This window comes from Dermacentor andersoni, chromosome 3 (genome assembly GCF_023375885.2).
Source record: "Dermacentor andersoni chromosome 3, qqDerAnde1_hic_scaffold, whole genome shotgun sequence".
In the NCBI taxonomy this organism is placed as follows: Eukaryota; Metazoa; Arthropoda; class Arachnida; order Ixodida; family Ixodidae; genus Dermacentor; species Dermacentor andersoni.
This window is the reverse complement of record NC_092816.1, coordinates 88,613,687-88,632,763: the sequence shown is the minus strand read 5'-3', so window position 1 is coordinate 88,632,763 and position 19,077 is coordinate 88,613,687. Positions and strand designations below refer to the sequence as shown.

Here is a 19,077-nt window from a genome sequence, read left to right as displayed (position 1 = left end):
ATTTGTGTGGCTGTAGATGACAAGGCAGCTTGTAAAATGCATTATTTGAACTGTTTGAATATTTATTTTAAAAAATGCGCCGTGGATAAAAAAATATAGAATCTGCTAAGGCCTTAATTTCACAATTGCACCAAATCCTTAGAACAAAACTTTAACACGTAAATGCAAAAAGTAGTAAAACAAAGCATGCAGAAGCAAATATTTAATATGCTTCATTATTTTAAAATATAAAATTAATTTCACTATAATTGGCGAACTACTAGTTCGTACGTAGAAACCATGCGTCAAAGTTTAGTATATTAGAGTAAACACACCTCTCTGTACAAAATTTACCCGTCCGGCTGTAACTTCGCAAGGTGAGAGCTGCCTTTGAACGTTGTTAGAAGCTGTACCGCTACTCTTTAATAGATTAAGAGAACCGAAAACATTTCGCGACTGGTCGTCTGGAACCCGCTGATCCGCCGTGTTGATGTTTCTCGGTCTGCCGATGTCATGCCGCTTTCAATAAAACGAGAATTCAGGAACCGACGCATTGTGGAGGAGCCTGATCGAGTCGCAGGAGCTAGCACTGTATGATCTGCAATTGCCAAGACGGTGTGTCCCAGCGTAGCAAGCCGACATGGCCAACGCAATGGGAATCGAGCTGGACGATGACATTATCGTGGATGAAGATGCCCTAAACGCGTTTGTGAACTTTCCACCCGAAGTTCAGGCTGCCATAGAACAAGTGAGTTGATTGGTACAAACTATACAGTGCGGTGATTACGCTGTGATCATTTCTTGACGAGGACAAGCTTCAACTTGGCAGGTGCCGGTTGGCCCAGAAGAAGGTGAATAGACAGTATAATCTGGATCACCGGCTTCTTTCCGACTACTAGAAGATTTTTTTTCCCGCTCTCACATTTATGGATTCTGGAGCTCCTAGCCAGATATATAGAGAGATCAGCTAGCTATCTGGTCGTTCCATTCAGCCCTTCCTGAGCATTTGCATGTGACTCACTACTTTAGGATCGAGTCAGCTATCAAACTGGTTTAGCAAAAGTCTTCATGTATTCGTTATGTATACAGTGTAACGAAAAGACAATAGATGTGAACCAGGTCTTGGTGTGGACATACGTGTGAATGAAACCAAAAATGGCGATAACAGCTGAGGATTTTTAAAGATATGTGTAGTGTCTGTAGGTGTTTAACCCTGCGAACTATGCGTGACAGTTGCGATCCTAAACTAATTTTCAAAGGACAACTATGCTGTCTGTACAACCTTAGATCGAATAATTCTTATGGTGCCGTGTATTGCGCTAAGAAATATGCGCTAACGTACTTAAAACAGCTAGTGTTGCTAGGATGCAATTTTGGTGCTTATAGTATATACATATAAGCGTGTGTCACTTTATTGCGTGGCACTGAGCATTCGTTTTATCTGTTTCGTTATCACTCTGCAGGTATTTCCCAGTACAGACCCGCTGGACAGCCCCAACTTCAATCCCGTGGACTATATCAACACATTGTTTCCTACAGAACAGTCGCTTGCCAATGTTGACGAGGTCATAGCACGAATGAAGACAAAGATCAGGTATGCATTGTTACGTTGTCTCCCATCCTTTCCATTTAAATTGGGCCTATAGCAGCTAGTTTAAGAAAGGATCCACTGTAGGCACTGCTGTTGCAAACATTGTAAGGTTTGCAAGAAGTGTTCGATGGTTCTTCTGAGGGTAACACTGCACTGTTGCCGTGAGAAACGTGTTTGGATAAAAGCTGCCCTTAGAGAGCAGCACAGTTGAACACAAGCTAATTTAATAGCTTTTTAGGGTCAGAGATTTCCTCTACAGTTGTGAGGTCCTTGTTCATTCTTTGTGGACTGTTCATGAGTTTTAACCTTGGTTGTTCACCTGTGCACGGAGCCTTGGTTCACGACTACGCCCAAGTTTAAGAGTGCGACTTTCCGTGCAGACGTTTGGATGACCAGATCAGGACAGTCGTCCGTGGCCAGAGCAACCTTGGGTCAGATGGACGGGCATCCTTGGAAGAGGCACAGCGCTCCATTCACCAGCTGTTTCTTTGCATCCGTGACATCAAGGAGAAAGCCGAGAAGTCCGAACACATGGTATGCATGGAGCTTGTGAACTTAGGATGCAGGCAATATATAAGTTAGACTTGGAATTGGGTGGTTCCTGCACCTGTGAACATTGATCATCGAAAGCTGATGATAGTGCTCATTGCTGTCCTACTTGGTAACTAACTGTAATGAGTCACTGTCTGGTTATGAAATGATAAAATATAGGTGCAGTCTTTCTCTGAAGTTATGAAGCCACTGCACACATGACCATGCCTGCTCCTGACAGCCCCTGTTAAACTTTTGTCACTCCATTGATCAGCTATGGAGATTAAGAGCGACAGTGTAGCTCACTCTCCTGCTCCGGTAGAGTGTGAAGTGTGCTCCAGGAGTGCTGCATTTGCATGCAGTGCACAAGACTTCCGCATTGTTTTTTTTTATGTTCGTGTTTATATTTATGTTGTCAGTACATGTGTTTATCTCTCTATGTGTGAGTACAGGTGAAGGAGATCACACGAGACATCAAGCAGTTGGACAATGCTAAGCGGCACCTGACAGCCTCTATAACGACGCTGAACCATCTGCACATGCTTGTGGAGGGCGTTGACGGGCTCAAGTATGTTTTTCGCTCCCTACTCGCAATGTTTCGTGCCTAACTGTGCTATGGCTGGGTCACTCAGCATTGTTATTTATTAAGATGTATTGCTGGAGGCCGCACATTCTCAGCTCTGTGCACACATATCATGGTTTATCTCTGCTTTCATTCAGATAATCATCTCTGTGTAAATTTTGTCTGACATTTCATTGAGGAGGGCGCCGAATACTCCATTGTGGCCAGCACTAAAAAATAATGTTACAGGGGTGGGGAGGGGGTATTCTGTAGGAGTCCACTTATTGGACTGCCATTTCGGCCGCTGCTGATTGGCTGGGGCCTCTCATCTCCTTCTCGCTTGTACGGTTGCATCCAATCAGCAGCAGCTGAAATGGACAGTCCACTAGGTGGCCTTTTACAGAATACCCATCCAGTGCAGGAACTTACATGTACAATAGAGCTAGAACACCAAGCTGTCGATGCAGTGACAAATTAAAGCAGAGCGGGTGAAAAGCCACTGACTGTATCACAGGTGTCGAGTAGGACCTTCAAAGGTTCATTGCGATAGACATCACTGTTGCCCACGCATCACAGGAAATCTGCAAACAATTTCTGAGGTTGGGCTTGCAGGGCACTGTGGCCTGTTTTGAGTCAGTAGACTGCATAGAAAGGGCACTTCACTCCTGCATGAAAGCAAAGTGAGCTCTTCTGAAGGAAAATACAACGAAATTTGCTAAGCTGAATTTTAGCGCTTGTGTGTGTGTTCGTATGCAGCACTATTATCTTCTACTACGACAGAATTTAAAGACGCAAAGCTGGGTTTGTTTTGTCAGTCCATTTGTGCCTTTCATTATAATGACTGCTGCTATCGTCGTCATCAAACCAGCTCCTCACCCTTGCTGCAGTGTGAAGAAGAACATAAACTTTGCCTACCACTGGCAATTATGTTTTAACTTGTGTTTCTACAGCAATGTGTAGTTAGGAGTTGGTTACGCTATCATGCAGCTGTGGCGGTTGGGTAATTTGTGCGGAGTTTTGTGTGCCACGCAGACTCTGAGAGTTATGGCACCTGCGCATCGTATTTCAGAGGCTTCAGCAAGCACTTAAGCTTTGGGAATCCCTGAAGTCAGCTGATTTTTTTATCATCAACCTACTTAGTGGACATTAAGACGCTGTGAGAAGCTGCTTGCGTTTTTTAACAAAAGAAGTGACAATGTGCCGCTGTGCTTCAGTTTCGGTTTATTCACGTAACTCATTAGTGTCTGTTCATACTGGAATACGCAGGACGAGATCCAACATTAGAGCTGTATGGAGATTTCCTGTGCGTAAAAGAGTGGAGTAGTACGCTTAAAATCATGCCCTTGTGTCCTTGTTTCTTAAAGAGAGACTTTCCTAGGTTCTTTTCCTGACTTTGCATACATGTGTCCGGTCGACCAAACTGGGCCGATCCTTAAAACAGCGACTTGGTGGACCAATCCTCATACCAGAGCATCATGTGTGTACCCACAAGGGCTTTAATTCGGTTTCCTATGCAAACCCGTCCTGAGGGCAGCACATCATTATAGCACCCACAGATTCCTCGTAGCATTAATCGGCAGGGCTAACCAATAAGTGTGCCCAGCAGCATATCTCAGCAGGTCTACTGAGGGGCTATCAGTTGACTTTGACAATCATTCTTAGGTGGTTTACACTCTTTCTTCCACATTAAAAAGCTAAATTCTTGATAAAAGTGATACTATAGAAATCTTGGAGCACTGCTTTATCACTTGCTTGAATCTAAGAGGGCTTGAATGTGCAAATGCATGTTGACCTTTGTGTACCCTCTACTGTGCAGGAAGCTCAGCCGCAAGCGCCAATATGGAGAAGTGGCCAACCTCCTTCAAGGTGTGGTCAACGTGCTGGACCACTTTCAACCATACATGGCCATTCCTCAGATACGCAAGCTGGCTGATGAGTAAGCGAAATATACCTTCTTCTTCTTCTTCTTCTTCTTCTTCTTCTTCTTTATTTTTGAGCTGCTGCATCTGGCTTGGTTCTGTAATGATCAGCAGTGGTTGAGCCGATGTTTTGACAAGGGGATTTACCTTCATCACAACTAGTCTGTGCTCTCACAAAGACACGTTTTCTTGTCAAAAACGTTGACTCTGGCAACATTTTTTGTTGAAGCAATGTTGTGTAGATCACTTTGTCGTTCTGTGAGCCCTTTTCATGTTTTGATTCTGTAATGTGATTTTCTTGTTCGCACGTGTAATAGCGCATTCCATCTTGTACACACGCTGTTAGCATGCATCTCTGCAACATCTCAATGCTTTTCATTGTAAACACTGCTAAATGTCTGCCATTATTAAGTGCATGTGTGTGTTTTTTTTTAGATATTGAAATGGTTTGCGGCAATCAGCAGTTAGGAGCAGCAGTGATAGAAATTTGAGAACCTTTGTGTTAAAAAAAATGAATAACAGCTGACATGGCAAGAAACAAAATCAAATTGTTAATGACAGCTCATGAATGCAGGAAAAGGTCCTCTCACAAAATTGTAAAATAACTGGTGTCTGTTTTATCATTTTCTTTTTTCTGAACAGCTAGCCCTGTGACTTACGCTTATTTAAATATAAGCATGGAGGCCTTCCTCACATAGAAACTGTAGTAGCGATTTAAAAATCTTATCGTCCACGAGCACATGACTGGCCATATATAGTTGCGGAGGTAATTTGGGCGATTTGGTTATTCATGATGGTCTCCTTTTTTTTTAGCCCTGGCAGACACATGAAAAAGTACTTCGTTTATCCCGTCTTTCTAATGTGTCTGTCCGCGCTGAAACAAGTTCACCATGTCCCCTTTCCACAGCTGAGAAAAGTTTCTTTGCATCTCACAGAAGTGCAAAGAAGCCTTTCCTCTGTACCCTAGAAGCAGGCAATAAACATGCTGTGGTCAGTCACGCAGGGAAAAGAAAAAACACAGGCACAATCACAAGCGCCACAAAGAAAACTTAGTGCACTATTGGCACATGGCACTATTACAGCAGCAAACAAAGCTGACATTCAGAAAGGCACAGAAATATGCAAACATGGATCAGCAATGCACAGTGGCCTGCCTTGCACCTCGAGAGTATGATGGTCCTTACCCGGCAGCGCACTGTACATGTGTCTCTGTAGAGGAAAAGGGCAGTGAGTAGGAGTGTGCAAAATTGAATATTAATAAAATAGTCTTTGGTTTTTGACTCCTATTCGATTCCAAAATTCACTCGTATTCGAAATTGTTGAACGGTCATGTTTGTTCCATTGTAGGGGATAGCACCACTTATTGGGGTCTCGAGCGAGAGACACCGAAGCAAGTGGTGGCCGTTTTGAATAATCCTGCTGCATGCAAGAGAGCCACGGTTGTTGCGCAACGGCACCAGTCCCGGAGCGAATGCACGGGGCAGAGCACTTCTGCTCAACAACTTCCAGTCATTCGCGAAGAATGGCCCACTTTTAGGCACCCTATTATACGAAATCGTTTTCTTGATGTAGGTGAACCCAATTGATTATATAACCAGTCTCATCATACTTGCATCCATTTAAAACAACGAGCAGTGCTGTTGTATCGTGCCTCTCTCCTTCAACAGACGCAGCATCCTATGTGCATCTGTTGACATCCTGTTCCCGTGTTTCACTACTGCAACTGTCACGGTGTGTCAGACAACTGAAAGCAGTTCCTCATTTACATGCTTTTCAGGTGACTGGTTGTGTAGTTGTGAATGGCATTATGTGCGTGTGTCGAGTGATGCCAATAAGCCTCATTTTATATTACCAAATGAACTTCATGCAAACTTTATATTTCACTTTGTTTAGAAGTATGAAATTATTGAATTTCTGAAGTTCATTTTTCTCTATTATGTATTCGAAGCGGAAATTTTTTTATGCAATCACCCTTAGCCGTGGGACAATGGAGTGACAATAGAACACAGACACACACAATCTGGGCAATGGCAAATGAATAACAGTGATTGGATGGCATATGACAAATGAACACAGACACATGCTATCGTAGTAGAAATAAGCAGCAATGATTATTCGGTAAATGAATGCCAGTTGTTGGTAGAGATATTTGTGACTGTGGCCTTTACCTGTGGCCAGCTATAGTCACTCTGATTTTATATCTTGAATGAAGGCGAAAGTAAGTGAAAGAAGTGGTGTAATTGAAAATTTTTTTCTTTGTTCTGTGCTTTGATAATGGGACAGTTTGAGATTGCTATGCCTTTTCTCTTTTCTTTTTTTAGGCTTGCCACCATTCAGTCTGACCTTGCACAGCAAATAACGGCCGACTTTCATGATGCATTCACTGGACCAAATGCCAAGGTTAGTTTGCTTCCGCTTATTAGGTGAAGTGAAGCAATAGTTTATTGTAATAACTGAACAGCACCTAATTTCTTCTCCACCTCACTCTGACTTTGCATCCCATATTTTACAGCTAATATCTGTTAAGGTTTTAATTTACAGGGCTCTTGGGTTTTCCATGTACTATATACATTATAAATATCATCACCTTTGGAATTGGCCACATCCTTGCCTGGAAACATACACTATGAAACATATATACCCAAGAAAGTGGATGGGAAAACGGTGCCGCGGTAGCTCAATTCGTAGAGCATCGCACGTGAAATGCGAAGGGTGTGGGATCGTTCCCCACCTGCAGCAAGTTGTTTTTCATCCACTTTCATTTGCATTAATTTATCGTTTCTTTATTCCATTTATTAGGCACAAGTAATTTCCCCTATGTTGTCTTCGGTGTCAGTGTTTGTTGGCTTCTTATGATATGACTAATAAATATTGGGCCCCTCGGTTAACCCCCTTTCTTCTCGTTTTGAACAGAATCTTATGTAGCGTATATTCAAGATGTCCTCACACTCTGTCGTAAAGCTGACAAAGACATAAACAAGATCGACAAGATTGGCCACATCCTCAAGGGCATAGCAGATGATGCATTTAACCTGCTTATCTGCAAGAACTATGACTTGGTGGACGCGATTATCAAAGTGTGCCGCAATTTTGAACTGATAAAGAGTCGCCGCATTACGCAGCAGTTCAGCAGGCTACCAAATACAGCTTCAATGTCTTCATATGAGGAACAGCCACATGGACCTCCTTTGCCTGGACAAGAAACTTTGACGCGGTTAATTCGTCGTGAACTCAAAGCCATGTCTCCTGCCGTTCCTCGTCAGCATTGCCCAGACAACACAGGTTCTGTCTCACTTATACAGGCCATTGTCAGACAAGAGATAGAAAATTTAGGCCTCCCGTCTCTCTGCCCCATTCATGATGCCTCTGTCAGTCAGGACCAGCCCCGCGTAAACACTACTTTCCTGTTTTCAGCGGTTCCAACTCGCCGTCGTAACACGGCCAACTGCAGAACACCGGACGATAGGCTCATTTGTTTCAATTGCGCGTGTGTTGGACATATCGCTCGTCATTGCCGCCATTGTTATTCGTTGCCCCCTAGGTGGAGCTTCCTGTTTGACTGTCCAGATCAAGGTGCTCCCCATTTCTCTGTGCGTCCTTCATCTACGAATACCGACAACGTACCACCGACCTTCCGAACCAGCCAGTCACCATTGCCCCTAAGTCGTCAGTCTCATTTGCCGCAGGCTCGCTCGCAGTTCTTCTTCCCTCGCATTCATGCCACAGGAAAACTGGTTGGTGCAGCGCCCGGAGGTGACGCTACATCACACCCCGGCCTTCAAATCCTCGGATCACATTGCCTACCCATTGAAGTATATTAGACGTTGAGGGCGATGAAGTCCCAATCAAGTCCCTCGTCGACACTGGTGCGCAGATGTCTAATGAGTGCCGCCCTTTGCAGAATATTCAGAAAGATCCTCACGCCTGCCGTACCGTGCGCAGTAGGCGTTGCGAACGGCAGTACGCCACCAGTTGTCAGCGTGTATACAGCACGAATAATGATTGTCGGCTATCAAACCACTGTCTTATTTATTGTGCTAGAGTGCTGTCCGCATGACCTGATTTTGGGGCTGGACTTTCATTCGACCCATTCTCCCCTAATAAACTGCGCTACAGGTGTCGTGCAGCTGGACCTTCCTTCTGATAGCTACTTTGTTTCTGATGCACATTATCCATCCCTGTGTTCTGCCGAATTCACCCGGTTGCCACCTCAAGCTGCAACTACTGTACCTTTTAACGCTCGACCACATGTTCCTGATGGCGACTACATCGTCTCTCCGCTTGTCGATGTTATTCTACAGCATGGCATCGTGCTCCCAAGTACCTTTGTCACCGTTGTCGATAATTCTACTTGGCTTCCCGTTCTCAACTTTGGGTCTGTTGTACATGTTCTTCTCGGTAACATGACAGTGGCCCGTCTGACACCCGTGCACGAGTGCAATCGAACCCGACTATGTCGAACCCATTTACATAGAATTATTCTGTATAGCGAACAATTTCTGAACACGGTATAGTTACAATGAGTACATATAGCAAAAATCGCACTTACATCGAACAAAAGTAGCAACGACTCCCAATATATAGAACGACAAGAGGCACAAAAGTGCCCCCACAAGTGCCCCCGGCAGTGCGGCCCCATCCAACTGCTCTCCCTACCATGACTGCGCCATGTCGAGTGAGCCATCGACAACCCCCTGAAAAAAGATTATTCTGGCCCACCCGTAGTGCTTGCTGAGACAGCCAATCAGAGGCTCTTGTGCCCACGTCGTGCAAGATGGCACAAGTGCGAGTTGTCTCGCTGCTTTTCTGGTTCATCGTGTTTGCACCTTGTGGGCCTTCTCCTGCAGTGTTGCTGTGATGAAGTGGTAGAATTAGCTTTTCGCCGTGAAGCTTGAAATTATAAATTAGGTTGAACACGGTGAGAAGTCGGATGACTGTGCAGCATGCAAGATTCCAAGGAGCACTCTCAGCACGATCTTAAAGGGGAAGATTAGGGCTAAAGTGGACAAACTCGTGACCCGGTGCCTGTGGCACCCGACGCGTACGCACAGCCCTGTACAAATGGTTCATACGAAATTGCTTCAGACGTGCCAGCTTCTGCGTGCCCAGTGGTGACTGTAAATTCTGATGAGTGCGATGAAGCCATTGCCGGTGTTGCCGAAGTTTGGAGCGAGCTGTCAGAATTTCCGGAAGCCATTGACGAGTCAACAATCAACGAGTTTGTGAGTGCAGATGATGGTGTCGCGACCACGGGAGAGCCTGAAAACGAGACCACATTGCCGACATGGTACCTGGCATGAGTGATAGTGGGCACAATGAGGAAAGCAACGATGGTCCTTTGCCCACATCCTCCGAGGTGATTGGTGCACTCGCACTAGTCCGGTGCTTCTGCGCGAATGTGGAAAGTTCTGGCCTCAGCTGCTCCAACTCTAGACAATGTGGAGAAGTGCGTGCGTTGCAGGTAGCAAAATTGCCCAAGCAGAAGAAAGTACAAGGCTATTTCATGCGAAACTAAGCTGGTTTCATCAATAAAGTGATTTTATAAATGGTATGTGTTTTTATGACGTCCAATTCTTTAGCAGGCTTATATCGAATTATGCCCTATATTGAACTGATTCACATTTTTTTGCAAGTTTGATATAGCCTGTTTCGACTGTACAAGATATCTCCACTTATGACCACTATTTCTGCCTCTGTCAGCCCTATCGTCACGTGTTCCCGTTCGGCTTCGTCACCCTACCACGACGTAAATAAAATGATTGCTACCGACCTCTCTCCAGCTCACACTGAAGAGCTTAGGCACATTCTGTTTAGTTGCCGTGATATTTTTTATTTCGATGACCGCCCTCTTGGCCAGACAGCCGTAGTCACTTGTCAGATTCACACTGGCAACGCAAGTCCCATCCATCGCCGGCCCTAACACGTTTCTGCTCCAGAGCGCAGCATCATTCAAAGCGAAGTCGCAAAAATGCTGAAGAAGAACATCATTGAGCCTTCTGCTAGCCCGTGGGCTTCACCAGTGGTCGTGGTCAAGAAAAAAGACAACACCTGGAGATTTTATGTTGATTATCGCCATCTGAAAAAGGCCACCAAGAAGGATGTGTATCCATTGCCTTGTATCGATGATGCACTTGACTGTCTACATGGGGCAAAATATTGTTCATCAATTGACCTCCGCTCAGGCTGCTGGCAGATTGCTGTTGCTGAGAAGGATCGCGAGAGGACAGCCTGTATTACGCCTGGTGGACTTTTTCAATTCACAGTCATGCAATTCGGGCTTTGCAATGCCCTAGCGACGTTCGAGAGAATGATGGACATCCTTCTCCAAGGCTTGAAGTGGACCATCTGTCTGTGTTATCTTGATGACGTAATCGTTTTTGCTCCAACCTTTGAAACCCACATTGAGTGTCTTGCGACTGTCCTTGCTGTGTTTCGCGCTGTGAAACTTCAGCTCAACTCGTCGAAGTGTCGCTTTGGTCGTCGTGAAACAACCATTCTTGGGCACCTTGTAAACGCCAATGGAATTCAACCTGACCCAGCCAAAGTTCAAGCTGCGCAAGACTTTCCTGTTCAGCTGCCACCCTGTTGACTCACTGGAAGCCACAGACTTAGAACCCAACACCAGCGTTATGTCCATCTCAGGTATCCTCAACATTGGTGATGAACAGCGCCGTAATTCCTTTCTACGAACCATCATAGATCGGTTAAGCTCGCCAACTCCCGAGCCTTTCCTTCGTCTCTTGTGTATTACTGACGGAGTCCTGTACACACGCAACTTTCGCCTTGATGGTGCTGACCTACTGCTGGCCATACCAGGGCACCTTCAACGCACCGTGCTTCAACAACTCCACAACGCCCCCACCAATGGGCATCTCAGTGTTACTTGCACCTTTGACTGAGTCCGGTGCCATTTCTTCTGGTCCGACCTCTACCGCTCTGTGCGCCGGTATGTGACTGCTTGCAAGTTGTGCCAATGCCGGAAGCCCACTCCCATGGCTCCAGTTGGGCTTTTACAACCCATCGATATTCCTACTGAGCCTTTCTTTCGCGTGAGACTCGACCTACTTGGCCCTTTCCCTTTCTCAACTAAGGGCAACAAATGGGTTGCCGTTGCAACCAGTTACACCATGCGCTTCGCCATTACGGGAGCTCTGCCTATAAGTTGTGCCACTGACATCGCGGTTTCCTCCTACACGACGTCATCCTGAACCACGGTGCTCCACATCAGCTCCTCACGGATCGCGGACGTTACTTCTTGCCAAAGGTCATTGACGATATCCTCTGCCTATGCTCTACTGAACATCAAATAGCCACTGCTTACCATCCACAGACTAACGGTCTCACAGAACGACTGAACAGAATGCTTACCGACATGCTAGCTATGTACATTTCTCCAGACCACCAGGACTGGGACGTCGCTGTGCCATATGTCACCTTTGCAAACAATTCGTCCTGCCGTGACACTGCAGGTTACTCACCGTTTTATCTACTGTTTGGCCGTGATCGCGTTTTGCCCTTGTACACTGTACTTCCACAAGTCACACAGTCACACACCGCTTGTGCCCGTGATGCGATTTCTATGGCAGCACAGGCCTGTCAGATTGCCTGTGCTCACCTCCCTGATTCCCAGGCTGCCCAGAAGTCCCGTTATGATACGCACCATAGGGATGTGCAGTATTTACCTGGCTCCCTAGTGCTCCCTTTCACAGCTCCCTACCGAATCCTGCGACAGCTTTCGGATGTAACGTACAAGATTGCTTCTGAAGAGCCAGGCCCGTCATTAGTACAGCCAAGAGCCGATGTTGTTCATGTCTCCCGTTTAAAGCCCTACGTGCATGCCTTTGCCGGGCCATAATCACTTGCACCAGGTTGGTGCTCCAACCCCAGCGGCGTAGTGTCGCAATGCAGAACTGGACGTGCAGACAAGAGATGATGACGAAGAAGTGTTGTTGGTGGGGCGCTTCGGCCGCCATGTTCTAGCGTCAACTGGTGTCTTCAGCATTCACCTTGCAGAAACAACATTGGTGCTTGTCTCCGCCTTGCAACAATATATATCAAGAGCAGAAGGAGCCTGAGGGTGGGTTCTTGCGGGATGCCTGACGTTACACATTAACAGAATCACTTGCTCCAGTTGAAGAACAGTAAGCTCTGCAAGTTGCTTTGATTGCATGATCAGAACCAGCATACAAACACACGGCCAGCCAAGTGTCATCCTCTTTTCTCTGTCTGTGTGTTAGTGCACCAGTTTTCATCATGCTCCAGTGACTGTGTGATCTTTGATTGCCCCTTTTATTCCATCATGATTTCAGTGATCTGATGCCTTGGTTTACCTTTCATATACGCAGCACTCAGCTCCCACGCAGCAGCTTGCTGAGGCCTGCCTTGTCGTCTCCATACTGGACAAGAAAGTCAAGTAAGTGTCTGGGGCACCCGCTTATCACTCTTCCCCAGTGACCAGTGGTATTCAGGGTAGTAACATGAAGGGAAATCGTCTTGGGGTGGAGGTGAGATGTTTCCTTATTGAACCCAACGTTACTTGTTCACAACATAAAAGAATAAAAAAGTTGATTTTCAACTTATTATTTAGTCAGTTAACGTTCATTCAGAAAGCCACATTTTCTCTTCTCTTGTGTGTGTGTTCTAGGCAGGAACTGTTGAAGTGGTTCGTGTCGCTTCAGCTGGCCGAGTACACGCACCTCTTCCAGGCAAACCAAGATGTGAGTCTCTGAACATTTACCCTTAACAAATTCCACGCTTCCAGGTCATTTTGAAACACACACACAAAAAAATAGTTTACTGCATGCGACCTTGGTGACATTGGTGCAGTCAATTTTCAATGCGGCTTATTAATTCTACTCTCCCTCTAATCCGAGTGCACTGTAAGAATCATGAAAAGCGTCCTTAGTTTAACAACAGTAGTTGTTAAAGTTACTTTTTCCAGCTTTTAGGGCATCTGTCGCAGATATATCACTTCTGTCATTATCACGTCTCTGTTGAAGTATGGTAGTGCATCTTTCTCCTCCCCCATTACACCCGTTACACCTTGTTTGCATCTAGGTAATGCATATGGAGTCGCAAACCTTTTCCTGTCCCATGCAGTTGAACCCAGTGGAGGTCAACAGCTCTATCACATTAAATTGTGCCTTGTTGTTCAGGAACTTCCTTGTTAGAGAGCAATACCTGGAATGCTTGTGAGTTTATCTATCCCTTGCAGTTCGGTCTGCATTTTATCTGTCTGTCCAGTTTGGCTTGATATCAGGCATGTACCCAAGGGGGTGCCCGGGGGAGCCCCCCCCCCTCCCCCGAAATTAAGTGGCATACCCCCCCCCCCCCCCCCCCCCATGCCACCACTCCTCACACACATTCCTAAAGCGCCACCAAATCAATCTTGAGACTTGACAGCTATTCGGCAGTTAACATTTTGCTGCCTTTTTCTCCCCTTTTGAATGGCGGTATTTATCGGCATCTCCTGGGGTGTGAAGGCCAATTTTCTCATTGATTCAGTGCCCGTGCAATTAACTTGAGATGCGTTCAGTTGTTACCGTCTATTGGAACGGTCACGCGCATTGCTGTTTCTTCGTTCATTCAACCTTCTTTGTTTAGACTGATGCAGAGTCCAGAAAAGGGATTCAGTTCATAGTGAGCTGGTCTGTATGCTTGTGGAACGAGGTGCGGCTGGAGAAAATGCCAGTTGCGTTAAATTTTTTTCTTTTGCTTCATTATTTCTTCAAGTGACGGCTCGTCGCGACGCTGGCAGATCCTTGGAACCATATACCTGCAATATGGGTTAGATAAGGTGGAAAATAAAATCATGTGAAACAGCGACCATCATCAAACCCTGCAATAACCCTTAAACCGATAAGCAATATGACTGTCACCCGTTACCTTGTCTGGTTTTTCTGTAATTGTACAGCACTTTTCCTGCAAATTTGGCAACTGGAAACAAGAGTCTCAAGAAATTGAGAAATTAAGCGATCTACCAAGGGAGAGAGTCGAAGCAACAGCCAAACAGGAAGGAAAAGTGAAAATTCACAAATTTGACCGTTTGTGAAAATATTTATGGATCAACATCTTTTTATTTAAAAAGGAAGTAGAGAAAACGCCGCCGGAAGTAGAGAATGATTCCATGTGTTTTGAATTACATTTCTACAGTTATCAGTCAAGCCGCCTGTCGTAGCCACTTCTGTGCTGTGCTTATGTGGGTGTTTTTCTAACCTTTCGCGGTGGGCACAGTACGTCTAGAACTGCAGCGTTCTGCACACTAGGCGGTTGTACGGGACTGGTGGCCATGCATCGTTATGCAACTTCCCAAATAACAATATGAGTCAGTTTTGGCACTTAACTTGGTAAGCAGTAAACAAGGGATCCAAAAGAACTGTGATTATTCCGCAAATATAAATTTCTCTATAATTCTTTCAGGGCTAATCTTAAGAAGCTACTAGAAATCTTTATTTTACACTTTCGCTTGTTTACTTGTTCTTGGCAGTGTTCATCCTTCGCTTCTTTCCTGCACGAGTCCATTTGATGTGCTTCCTTGTTTGTCAAATAAAAGAGAGGTGTATCTGACAAGCGTACCTGTGAGATACACCGTATTTCATTTCTCTTTTGCGGGTTTACACGTCTTTATGGCGAACGGTCAGCATTATTCACATTTGTACTAGTAAAGGTACCCCCCTCCCCCTCATTTGCATAGTAAGGTTACCCTGGGTCTCAACCCCCCCCCACACACATACAAAGGAAAAAAATCCTAGGTACGTGCCTGCTTGATATGATCTCTTCCGTGCTGAAAAATTGATGCAACATAGCACAATTACATTGAAAGGGTAAAAAAGAAACACAGACAGATGAGCACTTGTATCATTTTTTGTGACATTTGTGTCATTTTGCTTATTTTGTCATTATATTTTGTATTGTTTCCTGCATAGAAATTTTCACATGGTTCGGATAAACATTAAATAAATATGCATTTATTATTATGTGAAAAGACCCCAGCAGCACCAATGAGCAGTGGTTACGCAGACAGTCTATAGATAGCAGCTGTGAGGCTGCTGCAGCTTCTATGTCGCGCTTAGGATGGCACCTGGGCATAGGGGGAGCCATACTGGCATAATGGAGGGAATAAAGGGTGATTGTAGGTGCAGCACTTGTGAGGCTCTCACTGATTCTCACAACTTTAATGCCTCAGCACAGTGAATCGGCTAGGCTATGAACAAGTCATACTGAACGATGTGGTCTTTGTCATTTGTGCCCATTTATGTGTGTTGCTGAATGTGCATTCTTTTCCCCAGGTAGCCTGGCTAGATCGTGTGGATAGGCGCTACGCCTGGCTCAAGAACCATCTCGTCAAGTTCGAGAGCAAGTTTGGACAACTGTTTCCCGCAGACTGGGAAGTGAGCGAACGCATTGCGGTCGAGTTTTGCCACATCACCAGGCAGGTGTCCTTCTCTTGCATCCGATCATTTTGTGCTGTCTGTGCTCTGTTCGTTCTAAATTTAGGTGCACGGATTAGATTTAGATGAATGTTAAAGAATCCACAGATGTTGACATTATTCTGGAGCCCTCCACTATGGCATCTCTCATGGCCTGGGTGCTGCTTTGGGATGCTCAATCCGGCTTGGTCAGGTTGGCTGGTCGGTCGATTGGTTAATCAGGCTAAGTTTGTATGACTACCCTATGAGAGGAGTCGAGCTGTTAAAGGGCCCCTGAAACGGCTTGGACAAATTTTGTAGATGCATAGGGTACAGCTACAGTAAATCATTCGCACCACAATTTGTGTGAGGCGTCTCATATTAAGAGAGCTACAAATGATAAGTTACTCATCTCCATAGCCATGAATTCTCTCCTCAACTCATTCAGCGAGTGATTGGGGCTAAGCTCTGCCAGATTCCTTCCATGTTTTCTGGTCACAAAACTCCGCCGTCCTGCTATGGGACTATGGAGAGATTCATAAGCTGCTCAAAGCTGCTGTGAAGCTGCGCCACCATGCCTCAGAGGGCATCGTTTGCGTACCGAAATGGTTGTGCGGTGCGAGACGAGCTGATTGATATGGTGCGTTCTGTGCATGTGCTGCGCTATTTTTCAAGTTCTGTACTGTTTTTCTAAACTGGCGGGGTGGAACAATGATGCCGAACATGTGTTGCATGCCGGGGGGCCATTCTGGCTACAAGGGAACAACTGAAAAAGTGTCATTTTGTTTACCGAGTGATAAGGGAGGAGTAGACAAGAAATGGAAGCGGGCCATACTGCGGCAGGAAAGTGGTGGTTTTAACTTTGAATGCAAATATACGCGTTTGTGTGCGAAACACTTCGACGCCTTGGGCATCATCAATGCCTGCAATTTCGATATAAACTGCAACGTCGTGTCCCTGGAGTGTGAAAAGCTGATGCTGAAGCCTAGTGCCGTCACAAGGATTTTTGAAGCCCTGCCAACGTATCTCATGAAACCTAAACATCGGTCCCGCTCATTGACAGTTCGACACCCATGCAAACGACCATGCGAGTCGTGGGGCACGATTGAAGAGCACCGATTTTTTTATTTTGTAAAAATTGTCTGAGTAAGAAAAAACTGCGGTATTGGTGCTGTTGCTACTTGTATTCGTTTAAGAGTCTATTTGCAACGTGCTATGATATGCTAATGCTTTACGCTTTCTTGTGTACAGAGACAATTGATTACGCATTCTGTATTTATTGCCATTCGTTTGCTAGTGTTTCCTATGCCCCAATGCATATCTCCCATGATTTTATGTTCTTTCTTTATGCTTCTTATATCAGCCATGCTTTTAACAAACTTCTAGCATTGTGAATAGTGGAGCATTTGTGACCGGGCGCCTCTTTGTGTTGTCTGTACATCACTTATTTTACATAATAAATAACTGATCGTGCTTGTATGTTGTTCTTGCACCAACATGCTTTATTTCTTTTTCTGACTGAATTATAGAACTGTATCTTTTTTCATTTTTGGACCATGACAAAAATATCAGGACTGGCTATTAGAATATTTTAACCTCTTGCCCAAATAGTTGCACATTGAAACCAAAATACCTAGTCTCGTCGCTTCTGTGTCGAAACCACAAGCAACTTGAATAAGTCCTGGGCTTACTGATGCTTCTAAACGACTGCTTGCTAATACAACTGCCTAATTACAATGCAGTTTCAACTGTACAGGTCCTACCACCTATACTATCCTATACTATAAATCCTATACTAAAAGCTGTACTGAAGATATTTAGTTGTGAGGTTTGTCTTACATTTATCCTATCTAAATCTCATTCTGAAATGGCATCGCTTTGCTGAAAAATCTGAAGTGCACGGAGCAGCTCAGTTTTCTTTTCTTTGTCATTGAACAAAGTCATTATTACGGAAGCAGCCCTTACAATAACGATTTCATTGTTTTGATCTCCTCATAGGATACTGCTCACAGTTTAACAGAATGTGAACAGTTTTGCTCAGTGAACAACCAGGTGCTATGCGCAACCGAGAGGTTGCACTTACTTACGGGTGAGTGGGGATGCAACAGCCCAGATGTTGGCCTCTGCTTACAAGTGGCACCACTGGTGCTTTGTTGCGAACCTGCGGTGTCTAATTTCAGGTAAACAATAAAAAGCGGAAAATATCGAAACGTTCAGACGAACGGCGCTGAGGAAAAAATATGGAGTGAGACGGCCCCGCCACGGCAGCTGCATTTCGATGGGGGCAAAATGCAGAAACACCCGTTTATTTAGATTTAGGTGCACGTTAAAGGACTTCAGGTGGCAAAAATTAATCCGGCGTCCCCCACTATGGCGTGCCTGATAATCTTATCATGGTTTTGGCATGTAAAATCCCAGAAGTTGTTTTCTTTTTCGTGACAGACCGCAGCAAGCTGCATGTCTTGAGCGCCTATGTATTTTTTTCCCAATTGCTCATTTCATGGCAGCAGCCATGCTCAGGCAGTTATTGATGCATGTGGAATATTAAAAGTAGTTGCGTGAAAGTAAAGAGGCGCTTGTGGAATTTTACAAAGTTAGAATACCAACGTTGCCCCATACACAACCACAGTGGTAGCGCGGCATTTGCATGCCCTGTCATGCACAGTTACGCCTCTAGCGGCGGGTGCTGGCTCTATATGAAACTGAGGCAGCAGTTTCGTGACGAGAAAAAACGTGGAAGGACTCTAGGGACGCAGAGCCTTCACTGGCTCTGCGTTATGATGGGACGTCGTGTCGTCTACTTCCGGTTGTCTTGGAGTCAGTGCGCGATGCCTCTCTAACCTCTCCTCCAGTCGCCTGGCAGCTGATCCCAAGCGAGAGCTATCGAAGCAGTGTTCATTGCGAGCATTGTCACAGCGCTGAGCGTGTCCGGCATTGCTGTAACCACAGGCGAGCTGGGCGTTTCAACGGATGGGTGGAGGTGTGAACTAAAGCCCCTCCATACTACTATCACTGTGATGAAGGAGCTTTAGCGTAGATGTATGTGAGTGGCCTGATCGGTCTGCACCGATATTGGCAGTTGCTACA

The 19,077-nt window shown here is 45.3% G+C and overlaps 1 protein-coding gene across 1 annotated transcript in view; it reads left to right on the top strand.

Moving 5' to 3' along the window:
• The first annotated feature begins 320 nt into the window (after positions 1 to 320).
• Positions 321 to 19,077, top strand: part of Vps53 (vacuolar protein sorting 53) — a 41,222-nt gene continuing 22,465 nt past the window's right edge. The window contains exons 1-9 of the mRNA XM_050173128.3: positions 321 to 727; positions 1,443 to 1,573; positions 1,951 to 2,104; positions 2,554 to 2,669; positions 4,480 to 4,599; positions 6,904 to 6,982; positions 12,928 to 12,995; positions 13,227 to 13,299; positions 15,871 to 16,013. Of these exons, the coding sequence (XP_050029085.2) occupies positions 620 to 727; positions 1,443 to 1,573; positions 1,951 to 2,104; positions 2,554 to 2,669; positions 4,480 to 4,599; positions 6,904 to 6,982; positions 12,928 to 12,995; positions 13,227 to 13,299; positions 15,871 to 16,013 (992 nt within the window). The 5' untranslated portion in view covers positions 321 to 619. The remainder of the gene's footprint in view (positions 728 to 1,442; positions 1,574 to 1,950; positions 2,105 to 2,553; positions 2,670 to 4,479; positions 4,600 to 6,903; positions 6,983 to 12,927; positions 12,996 to 13,226; positions 13,300 to 15,870; positions 16,014 to 19,077) is intronic.